General features: G+C 41.9%; 3 protein-coding genes across 3 annotated transcripts; all 3 read right to left on the bottom strand.

Moving 5' to 3' along the window:
• Nucleotides 1-2,736: 2,736 nt before the first annotated feature.
• Nucleotides 2,737-5,271, bottom strand: LOC307228821 (lysozyme g-like). The gene is made up of 5 exons (XM_079998630.1): nt 5,148-5,271; nt 4,614-4,691; nt 3,703-3,905; nt 3,144-3,294; nt 2,737-3,004 (listed from the first exon to the last, which is right to left on the bottom strand). The coding sequence occupies exons 1-5, from the start codon at nt 5,149-5,151 to the stop codon at nt 2,871-2,873; spliced, it is 570 nt and encodes a 189-aa protein (XP_079854756.1). The 5' UTR covers nt 5,152-5,271; the 3' UTR covers nt 2,737-2,870.
• A 5,826-nt stretch (nt 5,272-11,097) lies between these two features.
• On the bottom strand, nt 11,098-13,632 carry LOC307229771 (lysozyme g-like). The gene is made up of 5 exons (XM_079999834.1): nt 13,509-13,632; nt 12,975-13,052; nt 12,064-12,266; nt 11,505-11,655; nt 11,098-11,365 (listed from the first exon to the last, which is right to left on the bottom strand). Exons 1-5 carry the CDS (start codon nt 13,510-13,512, stop codon nt 11,232-11,234), a joined length of 570 nt encoding a protein of 189 aa, XP_079855960.1. The 5' UTR covers nt 13,513-13,632; the 3' UTR covers nt 11,098-11,231.
• Nucleotides 13,633-19,458: 5,826 nt separating this feature from the next.
• Nucleotides 19,459-21,993, bottom strand: LOC307229723 (lysozyme g-like). The gene is made up of 5 exons (XM_079999775.1): nt 21,870-21,993; nt 21,336-21,413; nt 20,425-20,627; nt 19,866-20,016; nt 19,459-19,726 (listed from the first exon to the last, which is right to left on the bottom strand). The coding sequence occupies exons 1-5, from the start codon at nt 21,871-21,873 to the stop codon at nt 19,593-19,595; spliced, it is 570 nt and encodes a 189-aa protein (XP_079855901.1). The 5' UTR covers nt 21,874-21,993; the 3' UTR covers nt 19,459-19,592.
• Nucleotides 21,994-25,847: the final 3,854 nt, after the last annotated feature.

The following is a 25,847-nucleotide window of genomic DNA, read 5'->3' as shown; positions in this document are numbered from 1 at the left end:
ATATATATATATATATATATATAATTTTTTTTTTTTTTTAACCAATAATTCTAAACAGAATAAATATTTCAGGAATTAGAATTATAACAAATAACAATCAGCAAATTACAAATGAACCCTTAATTTCAAAATGCTGTATATGATATTAAGTCATCAGGTTATATATGTAACTTGATGACACTCAACTTTATAGTTTGTCAGCACTTTAGTTGAATGTGTGGCTTATTAGCCACAAAGTACCTAACTATTGCTTATTAGTCTATTATTAGTAGCATAGTCTATTAGAATGTTTACCCATGTTGCATGAATTGTAGACAGCATCAGTCCACAGGCACTATCTGTTGATCGTACTTCCTCCAGACTCCAGTATCTTTAACCGTAATCCCAGCACGAGATTCTCTAGAGATGATGGCGGCGGTGAGAGCCAGATCCACTCCATGTCTCTGTCTGACTCTGACGAGGCTCCCTTACTGGTTCATTCTCCCCGCATCCGTTTGAGCCACGGCATGCAACGCTTTCACACCTTTGATGAGATAGAATGACAGGATTTTGGTGATTTACAAATTGACTTTACAAATATGCAGTAGAAGTACAAAGCACAAATACCGCAAGTAGTGTAGTAGCAAAAATCAAAATCAAAGGAAAAATTACGACATTCTACAACAACTTCCATCTAAACAACAACACCAAAAAAAAAAGAATAAATATTTCAGGAATAATGTTAGTCATGTACCCTCACTTTGAAAGTAAATGATGAGTAGCTTGCGGAGCTAGTTCTGCGGACAACTTGACGGCGCCACGGGTTTCATGAGCGGCGCCATTCACAGGTGTCTTTTGAGCTCGCAAATCAATCGCTCCTAATGTGCTGGAATGCGAAGCAGAGAAAATATTATTCTATAATATGTATGTATTATAGAGAGTCTACTATGTATTATCTCAAACAATCTATTTATTTATGAATCAGTATATATGTACAATTATTTAAGAAAAGACGCAAGACAATGGCAATCGCGAATGAGTCGAATCTTTTGAATGACTCGGGAGTCACTCGGCAAAATAATTGTTTGTCAAAAAAAAACAAACCCAAAAAAACCATTAAAAACTGACAGTTAATAATGATTAACTAAGTTGTACTGATCTGTGTTATTCGTTGATATAGCTTTATATTATTTTTGTCATTTCATGGCAAGTTCTCCAACCGCGATCAGTCGTTCAACGTTATGTTAAGTCAACGTGTTGTGAACAATACGTTTTGGAAAAGGATGCTGAGCGTGGTCCGGTTGTAATGCAACTCACCTTGAACATTGAACAATATATAATGCATTTAACACTTGTGTTCAGAAACTGCACGTGTAGTTTCATTTTGAAAGTAACTAAAACTAAATTGAAAACTAGTTGTCGCTTCATATTAATGTAGAACTTCCAAGTGCAACGTCATTACTTTTAGCAGTCGTATTGATTAGGAGTGGGCGGATCGAAACCAAAAGTATCGATACTACCGATACTCGGTCTCGTTTTAAAGATCGACGCTGGTGTCAGTAGGATTTTAACTCTACGTAGTTATTTCCTTACCTGCGGCGGCTCGGTGCCCGTCACTGTTCGCGTGGTGAACGGGGGATCCTTTCGGCACCACGCCCACTGGGATGCCGCGCGGTGACGTGTAGCTTCTACAGATTTATTTTCTGCAGATTTATTTTTTTCTTGCTTTTTTTTTTGTAAAGTAATACAAGACAGCATAATAGGGTGATCCTACGAGGTATTTGTTGAATACGACCCGGAAACGTCTCACTTTGGTAATAACGTTAAGAGCCAAGCATGAGCAGGCTTTTGTATGTTGCGCCGGTCGCCCCCTCAACCCCGCCCCCGTGCGGCGCAATTTGAGATGGCAGAAAAATGTATGCATGAGGAATAACTAAAAACGTTTCTGAACAGAGAGCAAATATGTTTTGTTTGATATTATAGCATACAAATTAAATTGATATATGTGTCTGTATTCTGGATTTTATAAGGTTTAGTATAGTGGGACCAGCACTGTTGTACGGTTTAGAGGCGGTGGCACTGACAAAAAGGCAGGTGGCTGAACTGGAGGTGGCAGAGTTGAGGATGTTGAGATTTTCATTGGGGGTGACAAGGATGGACAGGATTAAGAAGGAGCACATTAGAGGGACAGCTCAGGATCGACAGTTTGGAGGAAAAGTGAGAGAGGCCAGATTGAGATGGTTTGGACACGTGTGTAGGAGAGATGAGAGTTACATTGGGGGAAGGACGCTGAGGATGGAGCTGCCAGGCAAGAGGAAAAGAGGAAGGCCAAAGAGAAGGTTTATGGATGTGGTGAGGGAGGACATGCAGGCGGTTGGTGTAAGGGAGGAAGATGAGCAGAACAGAAGGTATTGGAGGCAGATGATCCGCTGTGATGACCCTAACGGGAGCAGCCGGAAACAAAAAGAGGAAGTATAATCACAATACATAAAAATGTGACCCATTGTAATTAAGGTACTTTGCCACGCCCACAGTGTGTCCAGTAAGCACTTTCAAGTATGTGTATTCACCTAGATCAGTTTTTATGTACAGGTTTGGGGATTGTATATGCTTAAAAGCAGCTAGCCATATTGCAACGTATACTCATACCAATGAGCTAAAGGATGATCCAGGGGTACCCTGACTGAACTTATTTCATCCAATGGATCCAACCACTGAATGTCCGTGCTGAGCTCAGGAAATCAAGAAAACCTCCACTTCCGGTTCTGCTGTTTATTAGCCTTCGTTTTACAGATTTCAGATGAATTACATTTATATTAACACCGACTTCATTCTTTTCTTCAGGAGATGGAGAAGTATAGCTCCAAGCTTCATCTTGGTGTCGAAACCTTCTAAAACCCATGTTGTTTGTACCATTGAGCCCTGGCGACGACATCATTGGAGTAGTCTTTTCCCGTGGTGTGGGCGTCCACTTGGTCATAGGAGTGGACGTTCCCATCGCCCATATTATAGGCCGATATCCCTCCTGCGGCGACAAGCACAAATCACAAATGTTGGCAAAGCAGGCACCACAACGCGGTTCCCCTGTTTTTATGTTGAAAGGATTTACCGTCTCTTGATGAAAAAGGTTACATTCTGCACTTTTAAAGGGTATGAACACAAACCTTTGAGCTGCTGTTCTCTGCTCCAATTGGGAAATTTAGTCTTGATCCGACCAATGAAATGAACCAAGATTTCGGTGCCTTGGTCGAGGTGTTCCTCGCTGTTCCACGTCCCTCTCGGAGTGTGTCCTCCACCATGTGGATTGACGTCCACCTATGGAAATCATTGTCATATTATATATAGCATTTGATCATCACCAATACCACCACAGAACAGGGCCTCCAGGCCATGCTCAAAAGATTCACTTGTTTCCTCCATTTTTAAAAGGGATCCTGGCCCATAGAAAATACTTAGGGCTTGAAAAATGGCCACCTTTCATTATTTTCCTACAATTTTATTTTATTTATTTTTTAACTGTGACTCAGAATGTGACTAAAACAACTAATCTACATCATAATTTGAAAAAGTCATCGAAATCAGTTTTCAGCTCAAAAGGCATGTGCAGAGTGCAGAGTAACCCTTTAATGTCAGTCCGTATACATACACTTATACTGTATATTTACAGTTTATCAGCATTAATTAAGTATAAACATAACAACATGATAAAATAGTAAGCTTTACCTGCATCAGTCCAAAACCATTGTGATGGTCCCCCCAGCCGTCGGTATCTTTAATTGTGTTCCCGGCACGAGATTCTCTGGAGATGATGGCGGCGATGACAGCCGGATCGACTCCATATCTGCTTCCAACTCTGTTGATGATGGTCCGGTAATTGCCCATTCGTTCCACATCCGTGTGAGCCATGGTCTCTGAGGCTTTCACGCCTTTCCAGCAGATTAAAGGGAATTAGGCGACACCCAAGACGATACCCCAACCTTTTCTCTTCCACCGCAGACTTTTTACCATGAAATAATCCCACTATCCTTTTAAGCGCTAAAAACGTCTTATTAGTATGGCCTACTAATAGTTGGTGATGCAAGACTATTTGTTTGTAGCCAACAAATCTTTTGAATGACTTGGGAGCCGGGACTCACTCAGCCACGAGAGTGGGCGAGCGAGGGAATCTTAAAAACTCACTAAATGAAGGTGAGAGGTATTCCAATTGAATGTGACTGAAAAATAAAATAAAATAAATAACTTTGGCCAAATAAAGCGATTCCTTGCGGGAACTCCACTCGCCTCTCTGCTGACTTTGAGTCGTGGTGCGCGACGACACCTGAGTCCAACCACCAACGAGCCGGAAAGGCCAACCACTCATTTTAGTCGAGTGAGGACCGAATCTCGGAAAAGAATCAAGCCTTTCATCACTATCGACGGTCCTGCTCCTCGGAGTCAAACTCGTCCCGCTGGAGCCGGACCCATTCGATGAGTGAGTTCGGCCTTGCAACTTTGATCTTGCAACACACAAACTCATTTCCAATTTATTTTTAAATCAAGAAAATATATTGTGGCACACTCGCTTGTGGACAAACACGGGGCCACTTCACCCCTTCAAAAAAAAAAAGTCGAGATGCGGAGGGTGTCGGTTTTACCTGAGTAGCCCAATCGGTCTTGTTGCGCGGTTGTCGCCGAAGCCCCGGATGTTTCCACCCTCATGATGTTTCCGAAACCTGGAGAGCACAGGGAATACACCCGGGAGGGGCGACATCTCGTTGTAATTTCGATGTCGTGACACCAGGCGAGACATCGTCGGGGGTTTTGGTGCTCGTGACGTCATGACGTAGTTAAAATATCGTCTCCGAGGCTGCGTGACAGTCGCACGATGCAAATACCCTGAACGTCACACTGTTCTCGGTTTTCTAGTTCAACGCCTCTACCTACTTAGTCACAATATCCACATCACTAATCCCTGTTTCTAAAATATTTATTGTGTATAAAAGCACTCATCACAAAATATCGTCAAATTGCCGTCAACAACAAGATATTTGTATTGTGAGTCCACGGAGTATACGTTGATGAGGTATCAAAACCATTTCTCGGATTTGAGCAAAACGAATAACGATTAGAAATAACGAAAAATAAGTAACTGCTATCCAACAAGCAGCCAAAAACATCAAGGTTCTCACCCATTTTGATTTTCTCAGATGCCTGCTCCGTCGACAAAGGAAGGAAACCGACGCTTTCTCTTATAGGAACCAGAGAGATACTTTCACTTTCGCTTTCTCCAACACCAATCCCAGAGTAGAGGCTGCTTTTGGGGCAGGGACTTCTCAGAAATGGTTCTCGGCCGGGAAATCAACTTTGTTGGAAAAAAATAGCTTTATTTAAAAAGCACCGTTGTAACACTGTTTACAAACTGCTTCGACAGATGGAGTAAAAGCAGAGTGCTCGGATCATGAATTGAAAAGGCAAAGGAACATTAATAAACAGGAATTAAATTGATTCATTAAGTTGGAAAAAGTGGATAAAGAGACAATAACAATCAATAAATAGATACAATAGGAAAATAAGAAATAGAAAAAACAAGTAAATAAAAAATAAAATAGATAAAGAAAGGGGGCAACCTCACTTAAAAGCAGATCTATAAAAATGGGTTTTGAGAAGTGAGTTAAAGGAAGTCACTGACTATGCCAGCCATATCTCCTCGGGCAGGTTGTTCGGAAGCCGTGGGGCCCTGACACAAAAGGCGCGGTTGCCTTTAATTATAAGTCTAGACCCGAAACAGCCGGAAGGGCCCCCGCCTGAGGATCTGAGGCTGCGCACTGGCTCATATGGGGTCAACATATCTTACATGTAGCTCTGAGTCAGACACAGACGTGCTTTAGAAGTGATCAGTAAAATCTTAAAATCTATGAATTGAACAGGGAGCCAATGGAGCCGACATCACAGATGTGACGTCGTCTATTGGAGCCGGTAAGAAGCCGAGCTGCTGCGTTCTGAACTAGTTGGCGGCGAGAGAGTGACTTTTGGTTTATGCCAGAAAGGAGGGAGTTACAGTCGTCTAGTCATGAAAAAAAAATTAGGGCATGGATTACTTTTTCCAGGTCGCTGTGTGATAGTATTGGTTTGATTCTTGAAATGGTTCCCAGTTGAAGGAAGCAGGACTGGACTTTTTTGGAAATTTGTTGTTCAAAGTTTAGGTCAGAGTCAAACAGTACTCCCACGTCTCTGGCAACAGACTTCATAATTGTAGACAGAGTGCCAAGGCCACTTTCAATTTGACTGGTAGAATTTGGGGGAGTGAACGATATGATTTCTGATTTTGAATTATTGAGCTGAAGAAAATTCTGTGCCATCCAATGGTTGATATCATTGAGACAATGACCCCAGTGGCAGTGATGACGGAGTCTGTTACCCGAAATACAATTCTGGGGTTAGAATGGTTTGCAACAATCAAGTGGAGAAGAAAGTTGCTCTCGCTTCTTTAACTGCTCTTTGATAATTGTGCATAGCGTCTTTCCAGATCTCATAAAATATGTGTAGCCACTGGGGGTGCACAAGCCAGTGTATCACCATTGCCGGTCCCAAGCCAGGATGAACAGAGAGGGTTGCGTCAGGAAGGGCATCCGGCGTAAAAACCATGCCAAATCAAACATGCAAATCTGATTTCTATACCGGATCGGTCGAGGCCCGGGTTAACAACGACTGCCACCGGTGCCGCCGTACACCGTATACATCTCATCTCATCACCGTTCTCAGTCTCGTTCCCGCAGTCTGTCAGTATTCACTACACTAGCGTTCGCAAAAGCCACGCCCCCTTACCGTGAAATAAAAGGGGTACTCGCTTAACGACCTGATCCTAGGAACGGAACTCGGTCATTAAGTGAGGAGTACCTGTATATACATACATACATACATACTTACATACATACATACACACATACATACATACATACATACGATTCCCGCCTGGAGTGCTGTTGGCACCACGCTCCGGAGGGTGTCTCCTGATTAGGGTCCTTTCTGTGTGGAGTTTGCATGTTCTCCCCATGCTCACATGAGGTTTCCTCCATATAACATCATAAGAACTCCCACTAAAAACATGCACAATGTAATGCAAACTTCTATGCAGGGAATAACTTTTTTTCATCAGTATTGTTGCTTAGCGGATAGATTTCATTAGATTTAACAGTAATGCGATTACTCATGATTTAGTATTCAAGACAAAAAAACATTTAAGGTCATTCATAATTGTCTAAATTGACGAGCGATAATTACCAAATTGTTCATTAAGATCCTCACGCTGACATTATTCTTAAGTGTTGCCCTGAATGCCTTCCATGTTTTGTTTGTCTTTGTCAGGGGAGAAGCCCCACGTCTGCCAGGTGTGCGGCAAGGCCTTCAGCCAGAGCTCCAACCTGATCACCCATTGTCGCAAGCACAGCTGGAGCCGCCCCTACCACTGCCCGCGCTGCCTGTACGGCTTCCAGCGCAAACCTGAGCTGCGGGAGCACCAGACGCACCACTGCCAATACCACTGAACAGTTCAAGTTGAGGCAATATTTCAAGACAGAATAACTCAGGGAGTGGAAAAATCCACAATGGTCAATTTTTCGGGCTATCACAGTAATGGAGTCCCATCACAACAGTGATTTATGAGATTATGGTTATTTTTTCCCATATTTTCATCAAAATATGGGATTTATGCTTGACTGTGCGTGTTGTGAATTTCCAACCTGACACAATTATGAATCCATTCTTCTTCTTCTTCTTCTGCTTCTTCTTCTTCTTTCGGATGCTCCCATTAGGGGTTGCCACAGTGGCTCATCTGCCTCCAATACCCTTATTATTATTATTATTATTATTAAAAAAAAATATATATATATATATATATATATATATATATATATATATATATATATATATATAATTTTCAAAAACATTTCAAGTTTCAAGTTTCCTTTACAAATACAGTGTAGAAAGAAGCACATTGCAAAAGTATCACAATTAGGATGTGTGGCGGTGGGGAGGGGTTTTGGCACCATCTGCAGGTGGAGAGAGCCAGCTTTTGCAACCGGGAGGGGATGCAGCTGCAGGAGATTGAGGAAATTAGGAGAGTCTGTAGTCCGCTGTAGTTCCACCTCTCTGCCAACAGCGAGGCTGGGCTCCCACTCCAGCCTGCACACTATGGTTACTACTTATTCGTTCTGAAAAGACAAACGTCTTTTAACCGTTGTCTAAATAAATGCCCAGCGAAGGCTGCCTTTTGTTCCACCTGTCTCCTGGTCCATCTCTACCCCGCAACAGACACCTGTCACAGGTTGGTAACAAAAAAAAAAATTTGAAATTTAAAATCAAGATCCATACAAGATCTATACAACAACTTCCGTTTAAAATTTTATATATATATATATATATATATAATTTTTTTTTTTTTTTAACCAATAATTCTAAACAGAATAAATATTTCAGGAATTAGAATTATAACAAATAACAATCAGCAAATTACAAATGAACCCTTAATTTCAAAATGCTGTATATGATATTAAGTCATCAGGTTATATATGTAACTTGATGACACTCAACTTTATAGTTTGTCAGCACTTTAGTTGAATGTGTGGCTTATTAGCCACAAAGTACCTAACTATTGCTTATTAGTCTATTATTAGTAGCATAGTCTATTAGAATGTTTACCCATGTTGCATGAATTGTAGACAGCATCAGTCCACAGGCACTATCTGTTGATCGTACTTCCTCCAGACTCCAGTATCTTTAACCGTAATCCCAGCACGAGATTCTCTAGAGATGATGGCGGCGGTGAGAGCCAGATCCACTCCATGTCTCTGTCTGACTCTGACGAGGCTCCCTTACTGGTTCATTCTCCCCGCATCCGTTTGAGCCACGGCATGCAACGCTTTCACACCTTTGATGAGATAGAATGACAGGATTTTGGTGATTTACAAATTGACTTTACAAATATGCAGTAGAAGTACAAAGCACAAATACCGCAAGTAGTGTAGTAGCAAAAATCAAAATCAAAGGAAAAATTACGACATTCTACAACAACTTCCATCTAAACAACAACACCAAAAAAAAAAGAATAAATATTTCAGGAATAATGTTAGTCATGTACCCTCACTTTGAAAGTAAATGATGAGTAGCTTGCGGAGCTAGTTCTGCGGACAACTTGACGGCGCCACGGGTTTCATGAGCGGCGCCATTCACAGGTGTCTTTTGAGCTCGCAAATCAATCGCTCCTAATGTGCTGGAATGCGAAGCAGAGAAAATATTATTCTATAATATGTATGTATTATAGAGAGTCTACTATGTATTATCTCAAACAATCTATTTATTTATGAATCAGTATATATGTACAATTATTTAAGAAAAGACGCAAGACAATGGCAATCGCGAATGAGTCGAATCTTTTGAATGACTCGGGAGTCACTCGGCAAAATAATTGTTTGTCAAAAAAAAACAAACCCAAAAAAACCATTAAAAACTGACAGTTAATAATGATTAACTAAGTTGTACTGATCTGTGTTATTCGTTGATATAGCTTTATATTATTTTTGTCATTTCATGGCAAGTTCTCCAACCGCGATCAGTCGTTCAACGTTATGTTAAGTCAACGTGTTGTGAACAATACGTTTTGGAAAAGGATGCTGAGCGTGGTCCGGTTGTAATGCAACTCACCTTGAACATTGAACAATATATAATGCATTTAACACTTGTGTTCAGAAACTGCACGTGTAGTTTCATTTTGAAAGTAACTAAAACTAAATTGAAAACTAGTTGTCGCTTCATATTAATGTAGAACTTCCAAGTGCAACGTCATTACTTTTAGCAGTCGTATTGATTAGGAGTGGGCGGATCGAAACCAAAAGTATCGATACTACCGATACTCGGTCTCGTTTTAAAGATCGACGCTGGTGTCAGTAGGATTTTAACTCTACGTAGTTATTTCCTTACCTGCGGCGGCTCGGTGCCCGTCACTGTTCGCGTGGTGAACGGGGGATCCTTTCGGCACCACGCCCACTGGGATGCCGCGCGGTGACGTGTAGCTTCTACAGATTTATTTTCTGCAGATTTATTTTTTTCTTGCTTTTTTTTTTGTAAAGTAATACAAGACAGCATAATAGGGTGATCCTACGAGGTATTTGTTGAATACGACCCGGAAACGTCTCACTTTGGTAATAACGTTAAGAGCCAAGCATGAGCAGGCTTTTGTATGTTGCGCCGGTCGCCCCCTCAACCCCGCCCCCGTGCGGCGCAATTTGAGATGGCAGAAAAATGTATGCATGAGGAATAACTAAAAACGTTTCTGAACAGAGAGCAAATATGTTTTGTTTGATATTATAGCATACAAATTAAATTGATATATGTGTCTGTATTCTGGATTTTATAAGGTTTAGTATAGTGGGACCAGCACTGTTGTACGGTTTAGAGGCGGTGGCACTGACAAAAAGGCAGGTGGCTGAACTGGAGGTGGCAGAGTTGAGGATGTTGAGATTTTCATTGGGGGTGACAAGGATGGACAGGATTAAGAAGGAGCACATTAGAGGGACAGCTCAGGATCGACAGTTTGGAGGAAAAGTGAGAGAGGCCAGATTGAGATGGTTTGGACACGTGTGTAGGAGAGATGAGAGTTACATTGGGGGAAGGACGCTGAGGATGGAGCTGCCAGGCAAGAGGAAAAGAGGAAGGCCAAAGAGAAGGTTTATGGATGTGGTGAGGGAGGACATGCAGGCGGTTGGTGTAAGGGAGGAAGATGAGCAGAACAGAAGGTATTGGAGGCAGATGATCCGCTGTGATGACCCTAACGGGAGCAGCCGGAAACAAAAAGAGGAAGTATAATCACAATACATAAAAATGTGACCCATTGTAATTAAGGTACTTTGCCACGCCCACAGTGTGTCCAGTAAGCACTTTCAAGTATGTGTATTCACCTAGATCAGTTTTTATGTACAGGTTTGGGGATTGTATATGCTTAAAAGCAGCTAGCCATATTGCAACGTATACTCATACCAATGAGCTAAAGGATGATCCAGGGGTACCCTGACTGAACTTATTTCATCCAATGGATCCAACCACTGAATGTCCGTGCTGAGCTCAGGAAATCAAGAAAACCTCCACTTCCGGTTCTGCTGTTTATTAGCCTTCGTTTTACAGATTTCAGATGAATTACATTTATATTAACACCGACTTCATTCTTTTCTTCAGGAGATGGAGAAGTATAGCTCCAAGCTTCATCTTGGTGTCGAAACCTTCTAAAACCCATGTTGTTTGTACCATTGAGCCCTGGCGACGACATCATTGGAGTAGTCTTTTCCCGTGGTGTGGGCGTCCACTTGGTCATAGGAGTGGACGTTCCCATCGCCCATATTATAGGCCGATATCCCTCCTGCGGCGACAAGCACAAATCACAAATGTTGGCAAAGCAGGCACCACAACGCGGTTCCCCTGTTTTTATGTTGAAAGGATTTACCGTCTCTTGATGAAAAAGGTTACATTCTGCACTTTTAAAGGGTATGAACACAAACCTTTGAGCTGCTGTTCTCTGCTCCAATTGGGAAATTTAGTCTTGATCCGACCAATGAAATGAACCAAGATTTCGGTGCCTTGGTCGAGGTGTTCCTCGCTGTTCCACGTCCCTCTCGGAGTGTGTCCTCCACCATGTGGATTGACGTCCACCTATGGAAATCATTGTCATATTATATATAGCATTTGATCATCACCAATACCACCACAGAACAGGGCCTCCAGGCCATGCTCAAAAGATTCACTTGTTTCCTCCATTTTTAAAAGGGATCCTGGCCCATAGAAAATACTTAGGGCTTGAAAAATGGCCACCTTTCATTATTTTCCTACAATTTTATTTTATTTATTTTTTAACTGTGACTCAGAATGTGACTAAAACAACTAATCTACATCATAATTTGAAAAAGTCATCGAAATCAGTTTTCAGCTCAAAAGGCATGTGCAGAGTGCAGAGTAACCCTTTAATGTCAGTCCGTATACATACACTTATACTGTATATTTACAGTTTATCAGCATTAATTAAGTATAAACATAACAACATGATAAAATAGTAAGCTTTACCTGCATCAGTCCAAAACCATTGTGATGGTCCCCCCAGCCGTCGGTATCTTTAATTGTGTTCCCGGCACGAGATTCTCTGGAGATGATGGCGGCGATGACAGCCGGATCGACTCCATATCTGCTTCCAACTCTGTTGATGATGGTCCGGTAATTGCCCATTCGTTCCACATCCGTGTGAGCCATGGTCTCTGAGGCTTTCACGCCTTTCCAGCAGATTAAAGGGAATTAGGCGACACCCAAGACGATACCCCAACCTTTTCTCTTCCACCGCAGACTTTTTACCATGAAATAATCCCACTATCCTTTTAAGCGCTAAAAACGTCTTATTAGTATGGCCTACTAATAGTTGGTGATGCAAGACTATTTGTTTGTAGCCAACAAATCTTTTGAATGACTTGGGAGCCGGGACTCACTCAGCCACGAGAGTGGGCGAGCGAGGGAATCTTAAAAACTCACTAAATGAAGGTGAGAGGTATTCCAATTGAATGTGACTGAAAAATAAAATAAAATAAATAACTTTGGCCAAATAAAGCGATTCCTTGCGGGAACTCCACTCGCCTCTCTGCTGACTTTGAGTCGTGGTGCGCGACGACACCTGAGTCCAACCACCAACGAGCCGGAAAGGCCAACCACTCATTTTAGTCGAGTGAGGACCGAATCTCGGAAAAGAATCGAGCCTTTCATCACTATCGACGGTCCTGCTCCTCGGAGTCAAACTCGTCCCGCTGGAGCCGGACCCATTCGATGAGTGAGTTCGGCCTTGCAACTTTGATCTTGCAACACACAAACTCATTTCCATTTTATTTTTAAATCAAGAAAATATATTGTGGCACACTCGCTTGTGGACAAACACGGGGCCACTTCACCCCTTCAAAAAAAAAAAGTCGAGATGCGGAGGGTGTCGGTTTTACCTGAGTAGCCCAATCGGTCTTGTTGCGCGGTTGTCGCCGAAGCCCCGGATGTTTCCACCCTCATGATGTTTCCGAAACCTGGAGAGCACAGGGAATACACCCGGGAGGGGCGACATCTCGTTGTAATTTCGATGTCGTGACACCAGGCGAGACATCGTCGGGGGTTTTGGTGCTCGTGACGTCATGACGTAGTTAAAATATCGTCTCCGAGGCTGCGTGACAGTCGCACGATGCAAATACCCTGAACGTCACACTGTTCTCGGTTTTCTAGTTCAACGCCTCTACCTACTTAGTCACAATATCCACATCACTAATCCCTGTTTCTAAAATATTTATTGTGTATAAAAGCACTCATCACAAAATATCGTCAAATTGCCGTCAACAACAAGATATTTGTATTGTGAGTCCACGGAGTATACGTTGATGAGGTATCAAAACCATTTCTCGGATTTGAGCAAAACGAATAACGATTAGAAATAACGAAAAATAAGTAACTGCTATCCAACAAGCAGCCAAAAACATCAAGGTTCTCACCCATTTTGATTTTCTCAGATGCCTGCTCCGTCGACAAAGGAAGGAAACCGACGCTTTCTCTTATAGGAACCAGAGAGATACTTTCACTTTCGCTTTCTCCAACACCAATCCCAGAGTAGAGGCTGCTTTTGGGGCAGGGACTTCTCAGAAATGGTTCTCGGCCGGGAAATCAACTTTGTTGGAAAAAAATAGCTTTATTTAAAAAGCACCGTTGTAACACTGTTTACAAACTGCTTCGACAGATGGAGTAAAAGCAGAGTGCTCGGATCATGAATTGAAAAGGCAAAGGAACATTAATAAACAGGAATTAAATTGATTCATTAAGTTGGAAAAAGTGGATAAAGAGACAATAACAATCAATAAATAGATACAATAGGAAAATAAGAAATAGAAAAAACAAGTAAATAAAAAATAAAATAGATAAAGAAAGGGGGCAACCTCACTTAAAAGCAGATCTATAAAAATGGGTTTTGAGAAGTGAGTTAAAGGAAGTCACTGACTATGCCAGCCATATCTCCTCGGGCAGGTTGTTCGGAAGCCGTGGGGCCCTGACACAAAAGGCGCGGTTGCCTTTAATTATAAGTCTAGACCCGAAACAGCCGGAAGGGCCCCCGCCTGAGGATCTGAGGCTGCGCACTGGCTCATATGGGGTCAACATATCTTACATGTAGCTCTGAGTCAGACACAGACGTGCTTTAGAAGTGATCAGTAAAATCTTAAAATCTATGAATTGAACAGGGAGCCAATGGAGCCGACATCACAGATGTGACGTCGTCTATTGGAGCCGGTAAGAAGCCGAGCTGCTGCGTTCTGAACTAGTTGGCGGCGAGAGAGTGACTTTTGGTTTATGCCAGAAAGGAGGGAGTTACAGTCGTCTAGTCATGAAAAAAAAATTAGGGCATGGATTACTTTTTCCAGGTCGCTGTGTGATAGTATTGGTTTGATTCTTGAAATGGTTCCCAGTTGAAGGAAGCAGGACTGGACTTTTTTGGAAATTTGTTGTTCAAAGTTTAGGTCAGAGTCAAACAGTACTCCCACGTCTCTGGCAACAGACTTCATAATTGTAGACAGAGTGCCAAGGCCACTTTCAATTTGACTGGTAGAATTTGGGGGAGTGAACGATATGATTTCTGATTTTGAATTATTGAGCTGAAGAAAATTCTGTGCCATCCAATGGTTGATATCATTGAGACAATGACCCCAGTGGCAGTGATGACGGAGTCTGTTACCCGAAATACAATTCTGGGGTTAGAATGGTTTGCAACAATCAAGTGGAGAAGAAAGTTGCTCTCGCTTCTTTAACTGCTCTTTGATAATTGTGCATAGCGTCTTTCCAGATCTCATAAAATATGTGTAGCCACTGGGGGTGCACAAGCCAGTGTATCACCATTGCCGGTCCCAAGCCAGGATGAACAGAGAGGGTTGCGTCAGGAAGGGCATCCGGCGTAAAAACCATGCCAAATCAAACATGCAAATCTGATTTCTATACCGGATCGGTCGAGGCCCGGGTTAACAACGACTGCCACCGGTGCCGCCGTACACCGTATACATCTCATCTCATCACCGTTCTCAGTCTCGTTCCCGCAGTCTGTCAGTATTCACTACACTAGCGTTCGCAAAAGCCACGCCCCCTTACCGTGAAATAAAAGGGGTACTCGCTTAACGACCTGATCCTAGGAACGGAACTCGGTCATTAAGTGAGGAGTACCTGTATATACATACATACATACATACTTACATACATACATACACACATACATACATACATACATACGATTCCCGCCTGGAGTGCTGTTGGCACCACGCTCCGGAGGGTGTCTCCTGATTAGGGTCCTTTCTGTGTGGAGTTTGCATGTTCTCCCCATGCTCACATGAGGTTTCCTCCATATAACATCATAAGAACTCCCACTAAAAACATGCACAATGTAATGCAAACTTCTATGCAGGGAATAACTTTTTTTCATCAGTATTGTTGCTTAGCGGATAGATTTCATTAGATTTAACAGTAATGCGATTACTCATGATTTAGTATTCAAGACAAAAAAACATTTAAGGTCATTCATAATTGTCTAAATTGACGAGCGATAATTACCAAATTGTTCATTAAGATCCTCACGCTGACATTATTCTTAAGTGTTGCCCTGAATGCCTTCCATGTTTTGTTTGTCTTTGTCAGGGGAGAAGCCCCACGTCTGCCAGGTGTGCGGCAAGGCCTTCAGCCAGAGCTCCAACCTGATCACCCATTGTCGCAAGCACAGCTGGAGCCGCCCCTACCACTGCCCGCGCTGCCTGTACGGCTTCCAGCGCAAACCTGAGCTGCGGGAGCACCAGACGCACCACTGCCAATACCACTGAACAGTTCAAGTTGAGGCAATATTTCAAGACAGAATAACTCAGGGAGTGGAAAAATCCACAATGGTCAATTTTTCGGGCTATCACAGTAATGGAGTCCCATCACAACAGTGATTTATGAGATTATGGTTATTTTTTCCCATATTTTCATCAAAATATGGGATTTATGCTTGACTGTGCGTGTTGTGAATTTCCAACCTGACACAATTATGAATCCATTCTTCTTCTTCTTCTTCTGCTTCTTCTTCTTCTTTCGGATGCTCCCATTAGGGGTTGCCACAGTGGCTCATCTGCCTCCAATACCCTTATTATTATTATTATTATTATTAAAAAAAAAAAAATATATATATATATATATATATATATATATATATATATATATATATATATAATTTTCAAAAACATTTCAAGTTTCAAGTTTCCTTTACAAATACAGTGTAGAAAGAAGCACATTGCAAAAGTATCACAATTAGGATGTGTGGCGGTGGGGAGGGGTTTTGGCACCATCTGCAGGTGGAGAGAGCCAGCTTTTGCAACCGGGAGGGGATGCAGCTGCAGGAGATTGAGGAAATTAGGAGAGTCTGTAGTCCGCTGTAGTTCCACCTCTCTGCCAACAGCGAGGCTGGGCTCCCACTCCAGCCTGCACACTATGGTTACTACTTATTCGTTCTGAAAAGACAAACGTCTTTTAACCGTTGTCTAAATAAATGCCCAGCGAAGGCTGCCTTTTGTTCCACCTGTCTCCTGGTCCATCTCTACCCCGCAACAGACACCTGTCACAGGTTGGTAACAAAAAAAAAAATTTGAAATTTAAAATCAAGATCCATACAAGATCTATACAACAACTTCCGTTTAAAATTTTATATATATATATATATATATATAATTTTTTTTTTTTTTTAACCAATAATTCTAAACAGAATAAATATTTCAGGAATTAGAATTATAACAAATAACAATCAGCAAATTACAAATGAACCCTTAATTTCAAAATGCTGTATATGATATTAAGTCATCAGGTTATATATGTAACTTGATGACACTCAACTTTATAGTTTGTCAGCACTTTAGTTGAATGTGTGGCTTATTAGCCACAAAGTACCTAACTATTGCTTATTAGTCTATTATTAGTAGCATAGTCTATTAGAATGTTTACCCATGTTGCATGAATTGTAGACAGCATCAGTCCACAGGCACTATCTGTTGATCGTACTTCCTCCAGACTCCAGTATCTTTAACCGTAATCCCAGCACGAGATTCTCTAGAGATGATGGCGGCGGTGAGAGCCAGATCCACTCCATGTCTCTGTCTGACTCTGACGAGGCTCCCTTACTGGTTCATTCTCCCCGCATCCGTTTGAGCCACGGCATGCAACGCTTTCACACCTTTGATGAGATAGAATGACAGGATTTTGGTGATTTACAAATTGACTTTACAAATATGCAGTAGAAGTACAAAGCACAAATACCGCAAGTAGTGTAGTAGCAAAAATCAAAATCAAAGGAAAAATTACGACATTCTACAACAACTTCCATCTAAACAACAACACCAAAAAAAAAAGAATAAATATTTCAGGAATAATGTTAGTCATGTACCCTCACTTTGAAAGTAAATGATGAGTAGCTTGCGGAGCTAGTTCTGCGGACAACTTGACGGCGCCACGGGTTTCATGAGCGGCGCCATTCACAGGTGTCTTTTGAGCTCGCAAATCAATCGCTCCTAATGTGCTGGAATGCGAAGCAGAGAAAATATTATTCTATAATATGTATGTATTATAGAGAGTCTACTATGTATTATCTCAAACAATCTATTTATTTATGAATCAGTATATATGTACAATTATTTAAGAAAAGACGCAAGACAATGGCAATCGCGAATGAGTCGAATCTTTTGAATGACTCGGGAGTCACTCGGCAAAATAATTGTTTGTCAAAAAAAAACAAACCCAAAAAAACCATTAAAAACTGACAGTTAATAATGATTAACTAAGTTGTACTGATCTGTGTTATTCGTTGATATAGCTTTATATTATTTTTGTCATTTCATGGCAAGTTCTCCAACCGCGATCAGTCGTTCAACGTTATGTTAAGTCAACGTGTTGTGAACAATACGTTTTGGAAAAGGATGCTGAGCGTGGTCCGGTTGTAATGCAACTCACCTTGAACATTGAACAATATATAATGCATTTAACACTTGTGTTCAGAAACTGCACGTGTAGTTTCATTTTGAAAGTAACTAAAACTAAATTGAAAACTAGTTGTCGCTTCATATTAATGTAGAACTTCCAAGTGCAACGTCATTACTTTTAGCAGTCGTATTGATTAGGAGTGGGCGGATCGAAACCAAAAGTATCGATACTACCGATACTCGGTCTCGTTTTAAAGATCGACGCTGGTGTCAGTAGGATTTTAACTCTACGTAGTTATTTCCTTACCTGCGGCGGCTCGGTGCCCGTCACTGTTCGCGTGGTGAACGGGGGATCCTTTCGGCACCACGCCCACTGGGATGCCGCGCGGTGACGTGTAGCTTCTACAGATTTATTTTCTGCAGATTTATTTTTTTCTTGCTTTTTTTTTTGTAAAGTAATACAAGACAGCATAATAGGGTGATCCTACGAGGTATTTGTTGAATACGACCCGGAAACGTCTCACTTTGGTAATAACGTTAAGAGCCAAGCATGAGCAGGCTTTTGTATGTTGCGCCGGTCGCCCCCTCAACCCCGCCCCCGTGCGGCGCAATTTGAGATGGCAGAAAAATGTATGCATGAGGAATAACTAAAAACGTTTCTGAACAGAGAGCAAATATGTTTTGTTTGATATTATAGCATACAAATTAAATTGATATATGTGTCTGTATTCTGGATTTTATAAGGTTTAGTATAGTGGGACCAGCACTGTTGTACGGTTTAGAGGCGGTGGCACTGACAAAAAGGCAGGTGGCTGAACTGGAGGTGGCAGAGTTGAGGATGTTGAGATTTTCATTGGGGGTGACAAGGATGGACAGGATTAAGAAGGAGCACATTAGAGGGACAGCTCAGGATCGACAGTTTGGAGGAAAAGTGAGAGAGGCCAGATTGAGATGGTTTGGACACGTGTGTAGGAGAGATGAGAGTTACATTGGGGGAAGGACGCTGAGGATGGAGCTGCCAGGCAAGAGGAAAAGAGGAAGGCCAAAGAGAAGGTTTATGGATGTGGTGAGGGAGGACATGCAGGCGGTTGGTGTAAGGGAGGAAGATGAGCAGAACAGAAGGTATTGGAGGCAGATGATCCGCTGTGATGACCCTAACGGGAGCAGCCGGAAACAAAAAGAGGAAGTATAATCACAATACATAAAAATGTGACCCATTGTAATTAAGGTACTTTGCCACGCCCACAGTGTGTCCAGTAAGCACTTTCAAGTATGTGTATTCACCTAGATCAGTTTTTATGTACAGGTTTGGGGATTGTATATGCTTAAAAGCAGCTAGCCATATTGCAACGTATACTCATACCAATGAGCTAAAGGATGATCCAGGGGTACCCTGACTGAACTTATTTCATCCAATGGATCCAACCACTGAATGTCCGTGCTGAGCTCAGGAAATCAAGAAAACCTCCACTTCCGGTTCTGCTGTTTATTAGCCTTCGTTTTACAGATTTCAGATGAATTACATTTATATTAACACCGACTTCATTCTTTTCTTCAGGAGATGGAGAAGTATAGCTCCAAGCTTCATCTTGGTGTCGAAACCTTCTAAAACCCATGTTGTTTGTACCATTGAGCCCTGGCGACGACATCATTGGAGTAGTCTTTTCCCGTGGTGTGGGCGTCCACTTGGTCATAGGAGTGGACGTTCCCATCGCCCATATTATAGGCCGATATCCCTCCTGCGGCGACAAGCACAAATCACAAATGTTGGCAAAGCAGGCACCACAACGCGGTTCCCCTGTTTTTATGTTGAAAGGATTTACCGTCTCTTGATGAAAAAGGTTACATTCTGCACTTTTAAAGGGTATGAACACAAACCTTTGAGCTGCTGTTCTCTGCTCCAATTGGGAAATTTAGTCTTGATCCGACCAATGAAATGAACCAAGATTTCGGTGCCTTGGTCGAGGTGTTCCTCGCTGTTCCACGTCCCTCTCGGAGTGTGTCCTCCACCATGTGGATTGACGTCCACCTATGGAAATCATTGTCATATTATATATAGCATTTGATCATCACCAATACCACCACAGAACAGGGCCTCCAGGCCATGCTCAAAAGATTCACTTGTTTCCTCCATTTTTAAAAGGGATCCTGGCCCATAGAAAATACTTAGGGCTTGAAAAATGGCCACCTTTCATTATTTTCCTACAATTTTATTTTATTTATTTTTTAACTGTGACTCAGAATGTGACTAAAACAACTAATCTACATCATAATTTGAAAAAGTCATCGAAATCAGTTTTCAGCTCAAAAGGCATGTGCAGAGTGCAGAGTAACCCTTTAATGTCAGTCCGTATACATACACTTATACTGTATATTTACAGTTTATCAGCATTAATTAAGTATAAACATAACAACATGATAAAATAGTAAGCTTTACCTGCATCAGTCCAAAACCATTGTGATGGTCCCCCCAGCCGTCGGTATCTTTAATTGTGTTCCCGGCACGAGATTCTCTGGAGATGATGGCGGCGATGACAGCCGGATCGACTCCATATCTGCTTCCAACTCTGTTGATGATGGTCCGGTAATTGCCCATTCGTTCCACATCCGTGTGAGCCATGGTCTCTGAGGCTTTCACGCCTTTCCAGCAGATTAAAGGGAATTAGGCGACACCCAAGACGATACCCCAACCTTTTCTCTTCCACCGCAGACTTTTTACCATGAAATAATCCCACTATCCTTTTAAGCGCTAAAAACGTCTTATTAGTATGGCCTACTAATAGTTGGTGATGCAAGACTATTTGTTTGTAGCCAACAAATCTTTTGAATGACTTGGGAGCCGGGACTCACTCAGCCACGAGAGTGGGCGAGCGAGGGAATCTTAAAAACTCACTAAATGAAGGTGAGAGGTATTCCAATTGAATGTGACTGAAAAATAAAATAAAATAAATAACTTTGGCCAAATAAAGCGATTCCTTGCGGGAACTCCACTCGCCTCTCTGCTGACTTTGAGTCGTGGTGCGCGACGACACCTGAGTCCAACCACCAACGAGCCGGAAAGGCCAACCACTCATTTTAGTCGAGTGAGGACCGAATCTCGGAAAAGAATCAAGCCTTTCATCACTATCGACGGTCCTGCTCCTCGGAGTCAAACTCGTCCCGCTGGAGCCGGACCCATTCGATGAGTGAGTTCGGCCTTGCAACTTTGATCTTGCAACACACAAACTCATTTCCAATTTATTTTTAAATCAAGAAAATATATTGTGGCACACTCGCTTGTGGACAAACACGGGGCCACTTCACCCCTTCAAAAAAAAAAAGTCGAGATGCGGAGGGTGTCGGTTTTACCTGAGTAGCCCAATCGGTCTTGTTGCGCGGTTGTCGCCGAAGCCCCGGATGTTTCCACCCTCATGATGTTTCCGAAACCTGGAGAGCACAGGGAATACACCCGGGAGGGGCGACATCTCGTTGTAATTTCGATGTCGTGACACCAGGCGAGACATCGTCGGGGGTTTTGGTGCTCGTGACGTCATGACGTAGTTAAAATATCGTCTCCGAGGCTGCGTGACAGTCGCACGATGCAAATACCCTGAACGTCACACTGTTCTCGGTTTTCTAGTTCAACGCCTCTACCTACTTAGTCACAATATCCACATCACTAATCCCTGTTTCTAAAATATTTATTGTGTATAAAAGCACTCATCACAAAATATCGTCAAATTGCCGTCAACAACAAGATATTTGTATTGTGAGTCCACGGAGTATACGTTGATGAGGTATCAAAACCATTTCTCGGATTTGAGCAAAACGAATAACGATTAGAAATAACGAAAAATAAGTAACTGCTATCCAACAAGCAGCCAAAAACATCAAGGTTCTCACCCATTTTGATTTTCTCAGATGCCTGCTCCGTCGACAAAGGAAGGAAACCGACGCTTTCTCTTATAGGAACCAGAGAGATACTTTCACTTTCGCTTTCTCCAACACCAATCCCAGAGTAGAGGCTGCTTTTGGGGCAGGGACTTCTCAGAAATGGTTCTCGGCCGGGAAATCAACTTTGTTGGAAAAAAATAGCTTTATTTAAAAAGCACCGTTGTAACACTGTTTACAAACTGCTTCGACAGATGGAGTAAAAGCAGAGTGCTCGGATCATGAATTGAAAAGGCAAAGGAACATTAATAAACAGGAATTAAATTGATTCATTAAGTTGGAAAAAGTGGATAAAGAGACAATAACAATCAATAAATAGATACAATAGGAAAATAAGAAATAGAAAAAACAAGTAAATAAAAAATAAAATAGATAAAGAAAGGGGGCAACCTCACTTAAAAGCAGATCTATAAAAATGGGTTTTGAGAAGTGAGTTAAAGGAAGTCACTGACTATGCCAGCCATATCTCCTCGGGCAGGTTGTTCGGAAGCCGTGGGGCCCTGACACAAAAGGCGCGGTTGCCTTTAATTATAAGTCTAGACCCGAAACAGCCGGAAGGGCCCCCGCCTGAGGATCTGAGGCTGCGCACTGGCTCATATGGGGTCAACATATCTTACATGTAGCTCTGAGTCAGACACAGACGTGCTTTAGAAGTGATCAGTAAAATCTTAAAATCTATGAATTGAACAGGGAGCCAATGGAGCCGACATCACAGATGTGACGTCGTCTATTGGAGCCGGTAAGAAGCCGAGCTGCTGCGTTCTGAACTAGTTGGCGGCGAGAGAGTGACTTTTGGTTTATGCCAGAAAGGAGGGAGTTACAGTCGTCTAGTCATGAAAAAAAAATTAGGGCATGGATTACTTTTTCCAGGTCGCTGTGTGATAGTATTGGTTTGATTCTTGAAATGGTTCCCAGTTGAAGGAAGCAGGACTGGACTTTTTTGGAAATTTGTTGTTCAAAGTTTAGGTCAGAGTCAAACAGTACTCCCACGTCTCTGGCAACAGACTTCATAATTGTAGACAGAGTGCCAAGGCCACTTTCAATTTGACTGGTAGAATTTGGGGGAGTGAACGATATGATTTCTGATTTTGAATTATTGAGCTGAAGAAAATTCTGTGCCATCCAATGGTTGATATCATTGAGACAATGACCCCAGTGGCAGTGATGACGGAGTCTGTTACCCGAAATACAATTCTGGGGTTAGAATGGTTTGCAACAATCAAGTGGAGAAGAAAGTTGCTCTCGCTTCTTTAACTGCTCTTTGATAATTGTGCATAGCGTCTTTCCAGATCTCATAAAATATGTGTAGCCACTGGGGGTGCACAAGCCAGTGTATCACCATTGCCGGTCCCAAGCCAGGATGAACAGAGAGGGTTGCGTCAGGAAGGGCATCCGGCGTAAAAACCATGCCAAATCAAACATGCAAATCTGATTTCTATACCGGATCGGTCGAGGCCCGGGTTAACAACTTCTGCCACCGGTGCCGCTAGCCAACAGGGTGCCAGTGGAAATTGTGTTACTGTCGGCTGAAGAAGAACAAGAGGGGGGAGGCGTGTCCGGAGACAGCAGGAGAGGAAGAAGGGTAGGAGATTGGAGTTGAGAGTAGGAACTTTGAGCGTTGCCACTATGAAGGGTAAAGAGAGAGAGCTGGCTGACATGATGGAGAGAAGGAAGGTAGATGTACTATGTGTACAAGAGACCAGGTGTAGGGGAGTAAGGCCAGGGGTATCGGAGCCGGGTACAAACTGTTCTACCATAGAGTGGATGGCAGGAGAAGGGGGAAGGGATAGTCCTGAAGGAAGACCTTCTTGGCCGTCTCCCTCACCACTCCCTCACCGCAGTTGTTTCCCAGTCATCTGGTAACCGTTAATTCCCACCTATTGCCTGCCTTATCTCTTCCCTAAATTGCATGCAACACTCCGCCTTTTTCAAATTCCACCATTTTATCTTTGGCTCTTCTTTCACTCTCTTGCGCTTCTTTGCCTCCAAAGTCATCCTACAGACCACCACCCGATGCTGCCTAGAAACTCACTCCCCTACCACCACTTTGCAGTCGCTAATCTCTTTCAGATTGCACCTCCCGCATAAAATGTAGTCCACCGGTGTGCATGTGTGTGTGTGTGTGTGTGTGTGTGTGTGTGTATATATATGCACGTGTTGTAGTGCAGTGTGTCATGTGACCAATAAAGATCCTTCTTCTTAAAAAAATATCAGCCTCACAATGGGGAAATTTGAACAGTTACAGCAGCAAAAAGTGACAGCAGAAAATAAAAAAGCATCAATAACTAGTCATAGTAACTAAAAAGTAAGTAAGAATCAAGGTAAGCACTATATGCAATATAAAATATATAGAAAATATATACCTAATTAAAAACAACATAAATAGGAATCAGAGTAATGAAGCGTATTGCACATATTTCGACAAATTGCACATCAGGGATTGTACTTTTTTCTATATATATTTTTTTAATAAAAACATTTCACTATGGATTTTTCACAGTTGTGTGTGTGTGTGTGTGTGTGTGTGTGTGTGTGTGTGTGTGTGTGTGTGTGTGTGTGTGTGTGTGTGTGTGTGTGTGTGGTCTACTGGGTGTGCTGTCGGTTATACAGTCTGACAGCCACAGGTAGGAAGGACCTGCGATACCCACACTTTGGGTGAAGCAGCCTATCGCTGAAGGAGATCTCCAGTGCCGTCAGAGTGTCACGCATGGGTGGGGTTCGTTCTACATCATGGATGACAGCTTCGCCATTATCCTCCTTTCTCCCACCACCTGCACCGGGTCCAGGGGGCCCGCCAGGACAGAGCTGGCCTTCTTGATCAGTTTATCAAGTCTCAGTGTGTGCATGGTTGAAAGGTGGAGTCTTTACTCCGTTGGAAAGGTTTGTTTTGGACTCGATTCTTAATATGGTTTTCCATATACTGTTGCTTTAAGTTTGTTGCTTCTGTCAATACACGATGTGGAAGAGAGAAGTCGTTTTGATGTTGGTAAAGCACTGCTGGTATTGATTTTCTGCAGAGTGGGTGCTCAAAAATAATTGTAACAAAAAAAGTATAAATGCGTCATAGTAAATTACGGATATATACAATATATACAAATCCTGAATCCTATTTTTTTATTATGACTTAATTATTATGACATTATGGGTCACTTACAATGCGTCTGCATTGCTCTTGATCACCACTAGAGGGAAGCACATGCACACATATTGTCATGCAAAGAATAATACTTATAATTATTATTCATTATTATTATAATGTAATAATAATTATAGTGGTGATTATGACTGTAATGTAATCATAGTAATAAAGCATTTGCTTGTTCACTGTTAAATATGTCTCAAATGGCATTTCGGTCTTCATCGATTCAGATTGTTGCATCAGTTTACCCCCACAAATCAGTTGGATTTTTTTTGATACGACAATAATTACATATTATGACCAATGATTATTATAATGCATTAGATTCTGCAAAAATAAGTCGTACACCCTGGGAGACTTCTATTGTATTGTATGCGTTGAATTTTGGTGCTCACAATTTAACACTTAAATGAGACACTTTTTGAGGAGGTGGCAACATCAGATTGATTGTAATGAAAAGGCTGCGAGTGAGAAGAAGGAATGAAATGCCAGGAATTTACTCCGTAATTTATAAATACATTGTTTTGAATAATCGGCTGATTGGTCTCGTAGTTCATATGCTGTACATTTCATTACAAATAAGTGATCTGGTGAACGTTCTTGTTAAATTCATCATGTGGCTAATCTGTAATCTGTAAAGTCAAGCCTTTATTTCTCTGTAAAGAACACCATACATATGTGAAGAACCACAGTATGATTGAAATCCTATATCTCTATTTAAAAAAGGACAGACAGATGTCAGACAGATATTAGCGGCACATTTATTATATATATCTTTTTGCCCGTCCGTT

Source organism: Zeus faber (genome assembly GCF_960531495.2).
Source record: "Zeus faber genome assembly, chromosome: 4".
NCBI classification, from domain to species: Eukaryota; Metazoa; Chordata; class Actinopteri; order Zeiformes; family Zeidae; genus Zeus; species Zeus faber.
This window is presented reverse-complemented; position numbering and strand designations above follow the sequence as displayed.

Excerpts from the sequence above, each read along its gene's own strand:
- LOC307229771 (XM_079999834.1), bottom strand. Across the intron at positions 11,656-12,063 it reads ATGGTTTTGGACTGATGCAG|GTGGACGTCAATCCACATGG; the intron begins GTAAAGCTTACT and ends TGATTTCCATAG. Across the intron at positions 11,366-11,504 it reads CAGAGAACAGCAGCTCAAAG|GAGGGATATCGGCCTATAAT; the intron begins GTTTGTGTTCAT and ends TTGTCGCCGCAG.
- LOC307229723 (XM_079999775.1), bottom strand. Across the intron at positions 20,628-21,335 it reads AGACCGATTGGGCTACTCAG|GCGTGAAAGCCTCAGAGACC; the intron begins GTAAAACCGACA and ends TCTGCTGGAAAG. Across the intron at positions 19,727-19,865 it reads CAGAGAACAGCAGCTCAAAG|GAGGGATATCGGCCTATAAT; the intron begins GTTTGTGTTCAT and ends TTGTCGCCGCAG.
- LOC307228821 (XM_079998630.1), bottom strand. Across the intron at positions 3,906-4,613 it reads AGACCGATTGGGCTACTCAG|GCGTGAAAGCCTCAGAGACC; the intron begins GTAAAACCGACA and ends TCTGCTGGAAAG. Across the intron at positions 3,005-3,143 it reads CAGAGAACAGCAGCTCAAAG|GAGGGATATCGGCCTATAAT; the intron begins GTTTGTGTTCAT and ends TTGTCGCCGCAG.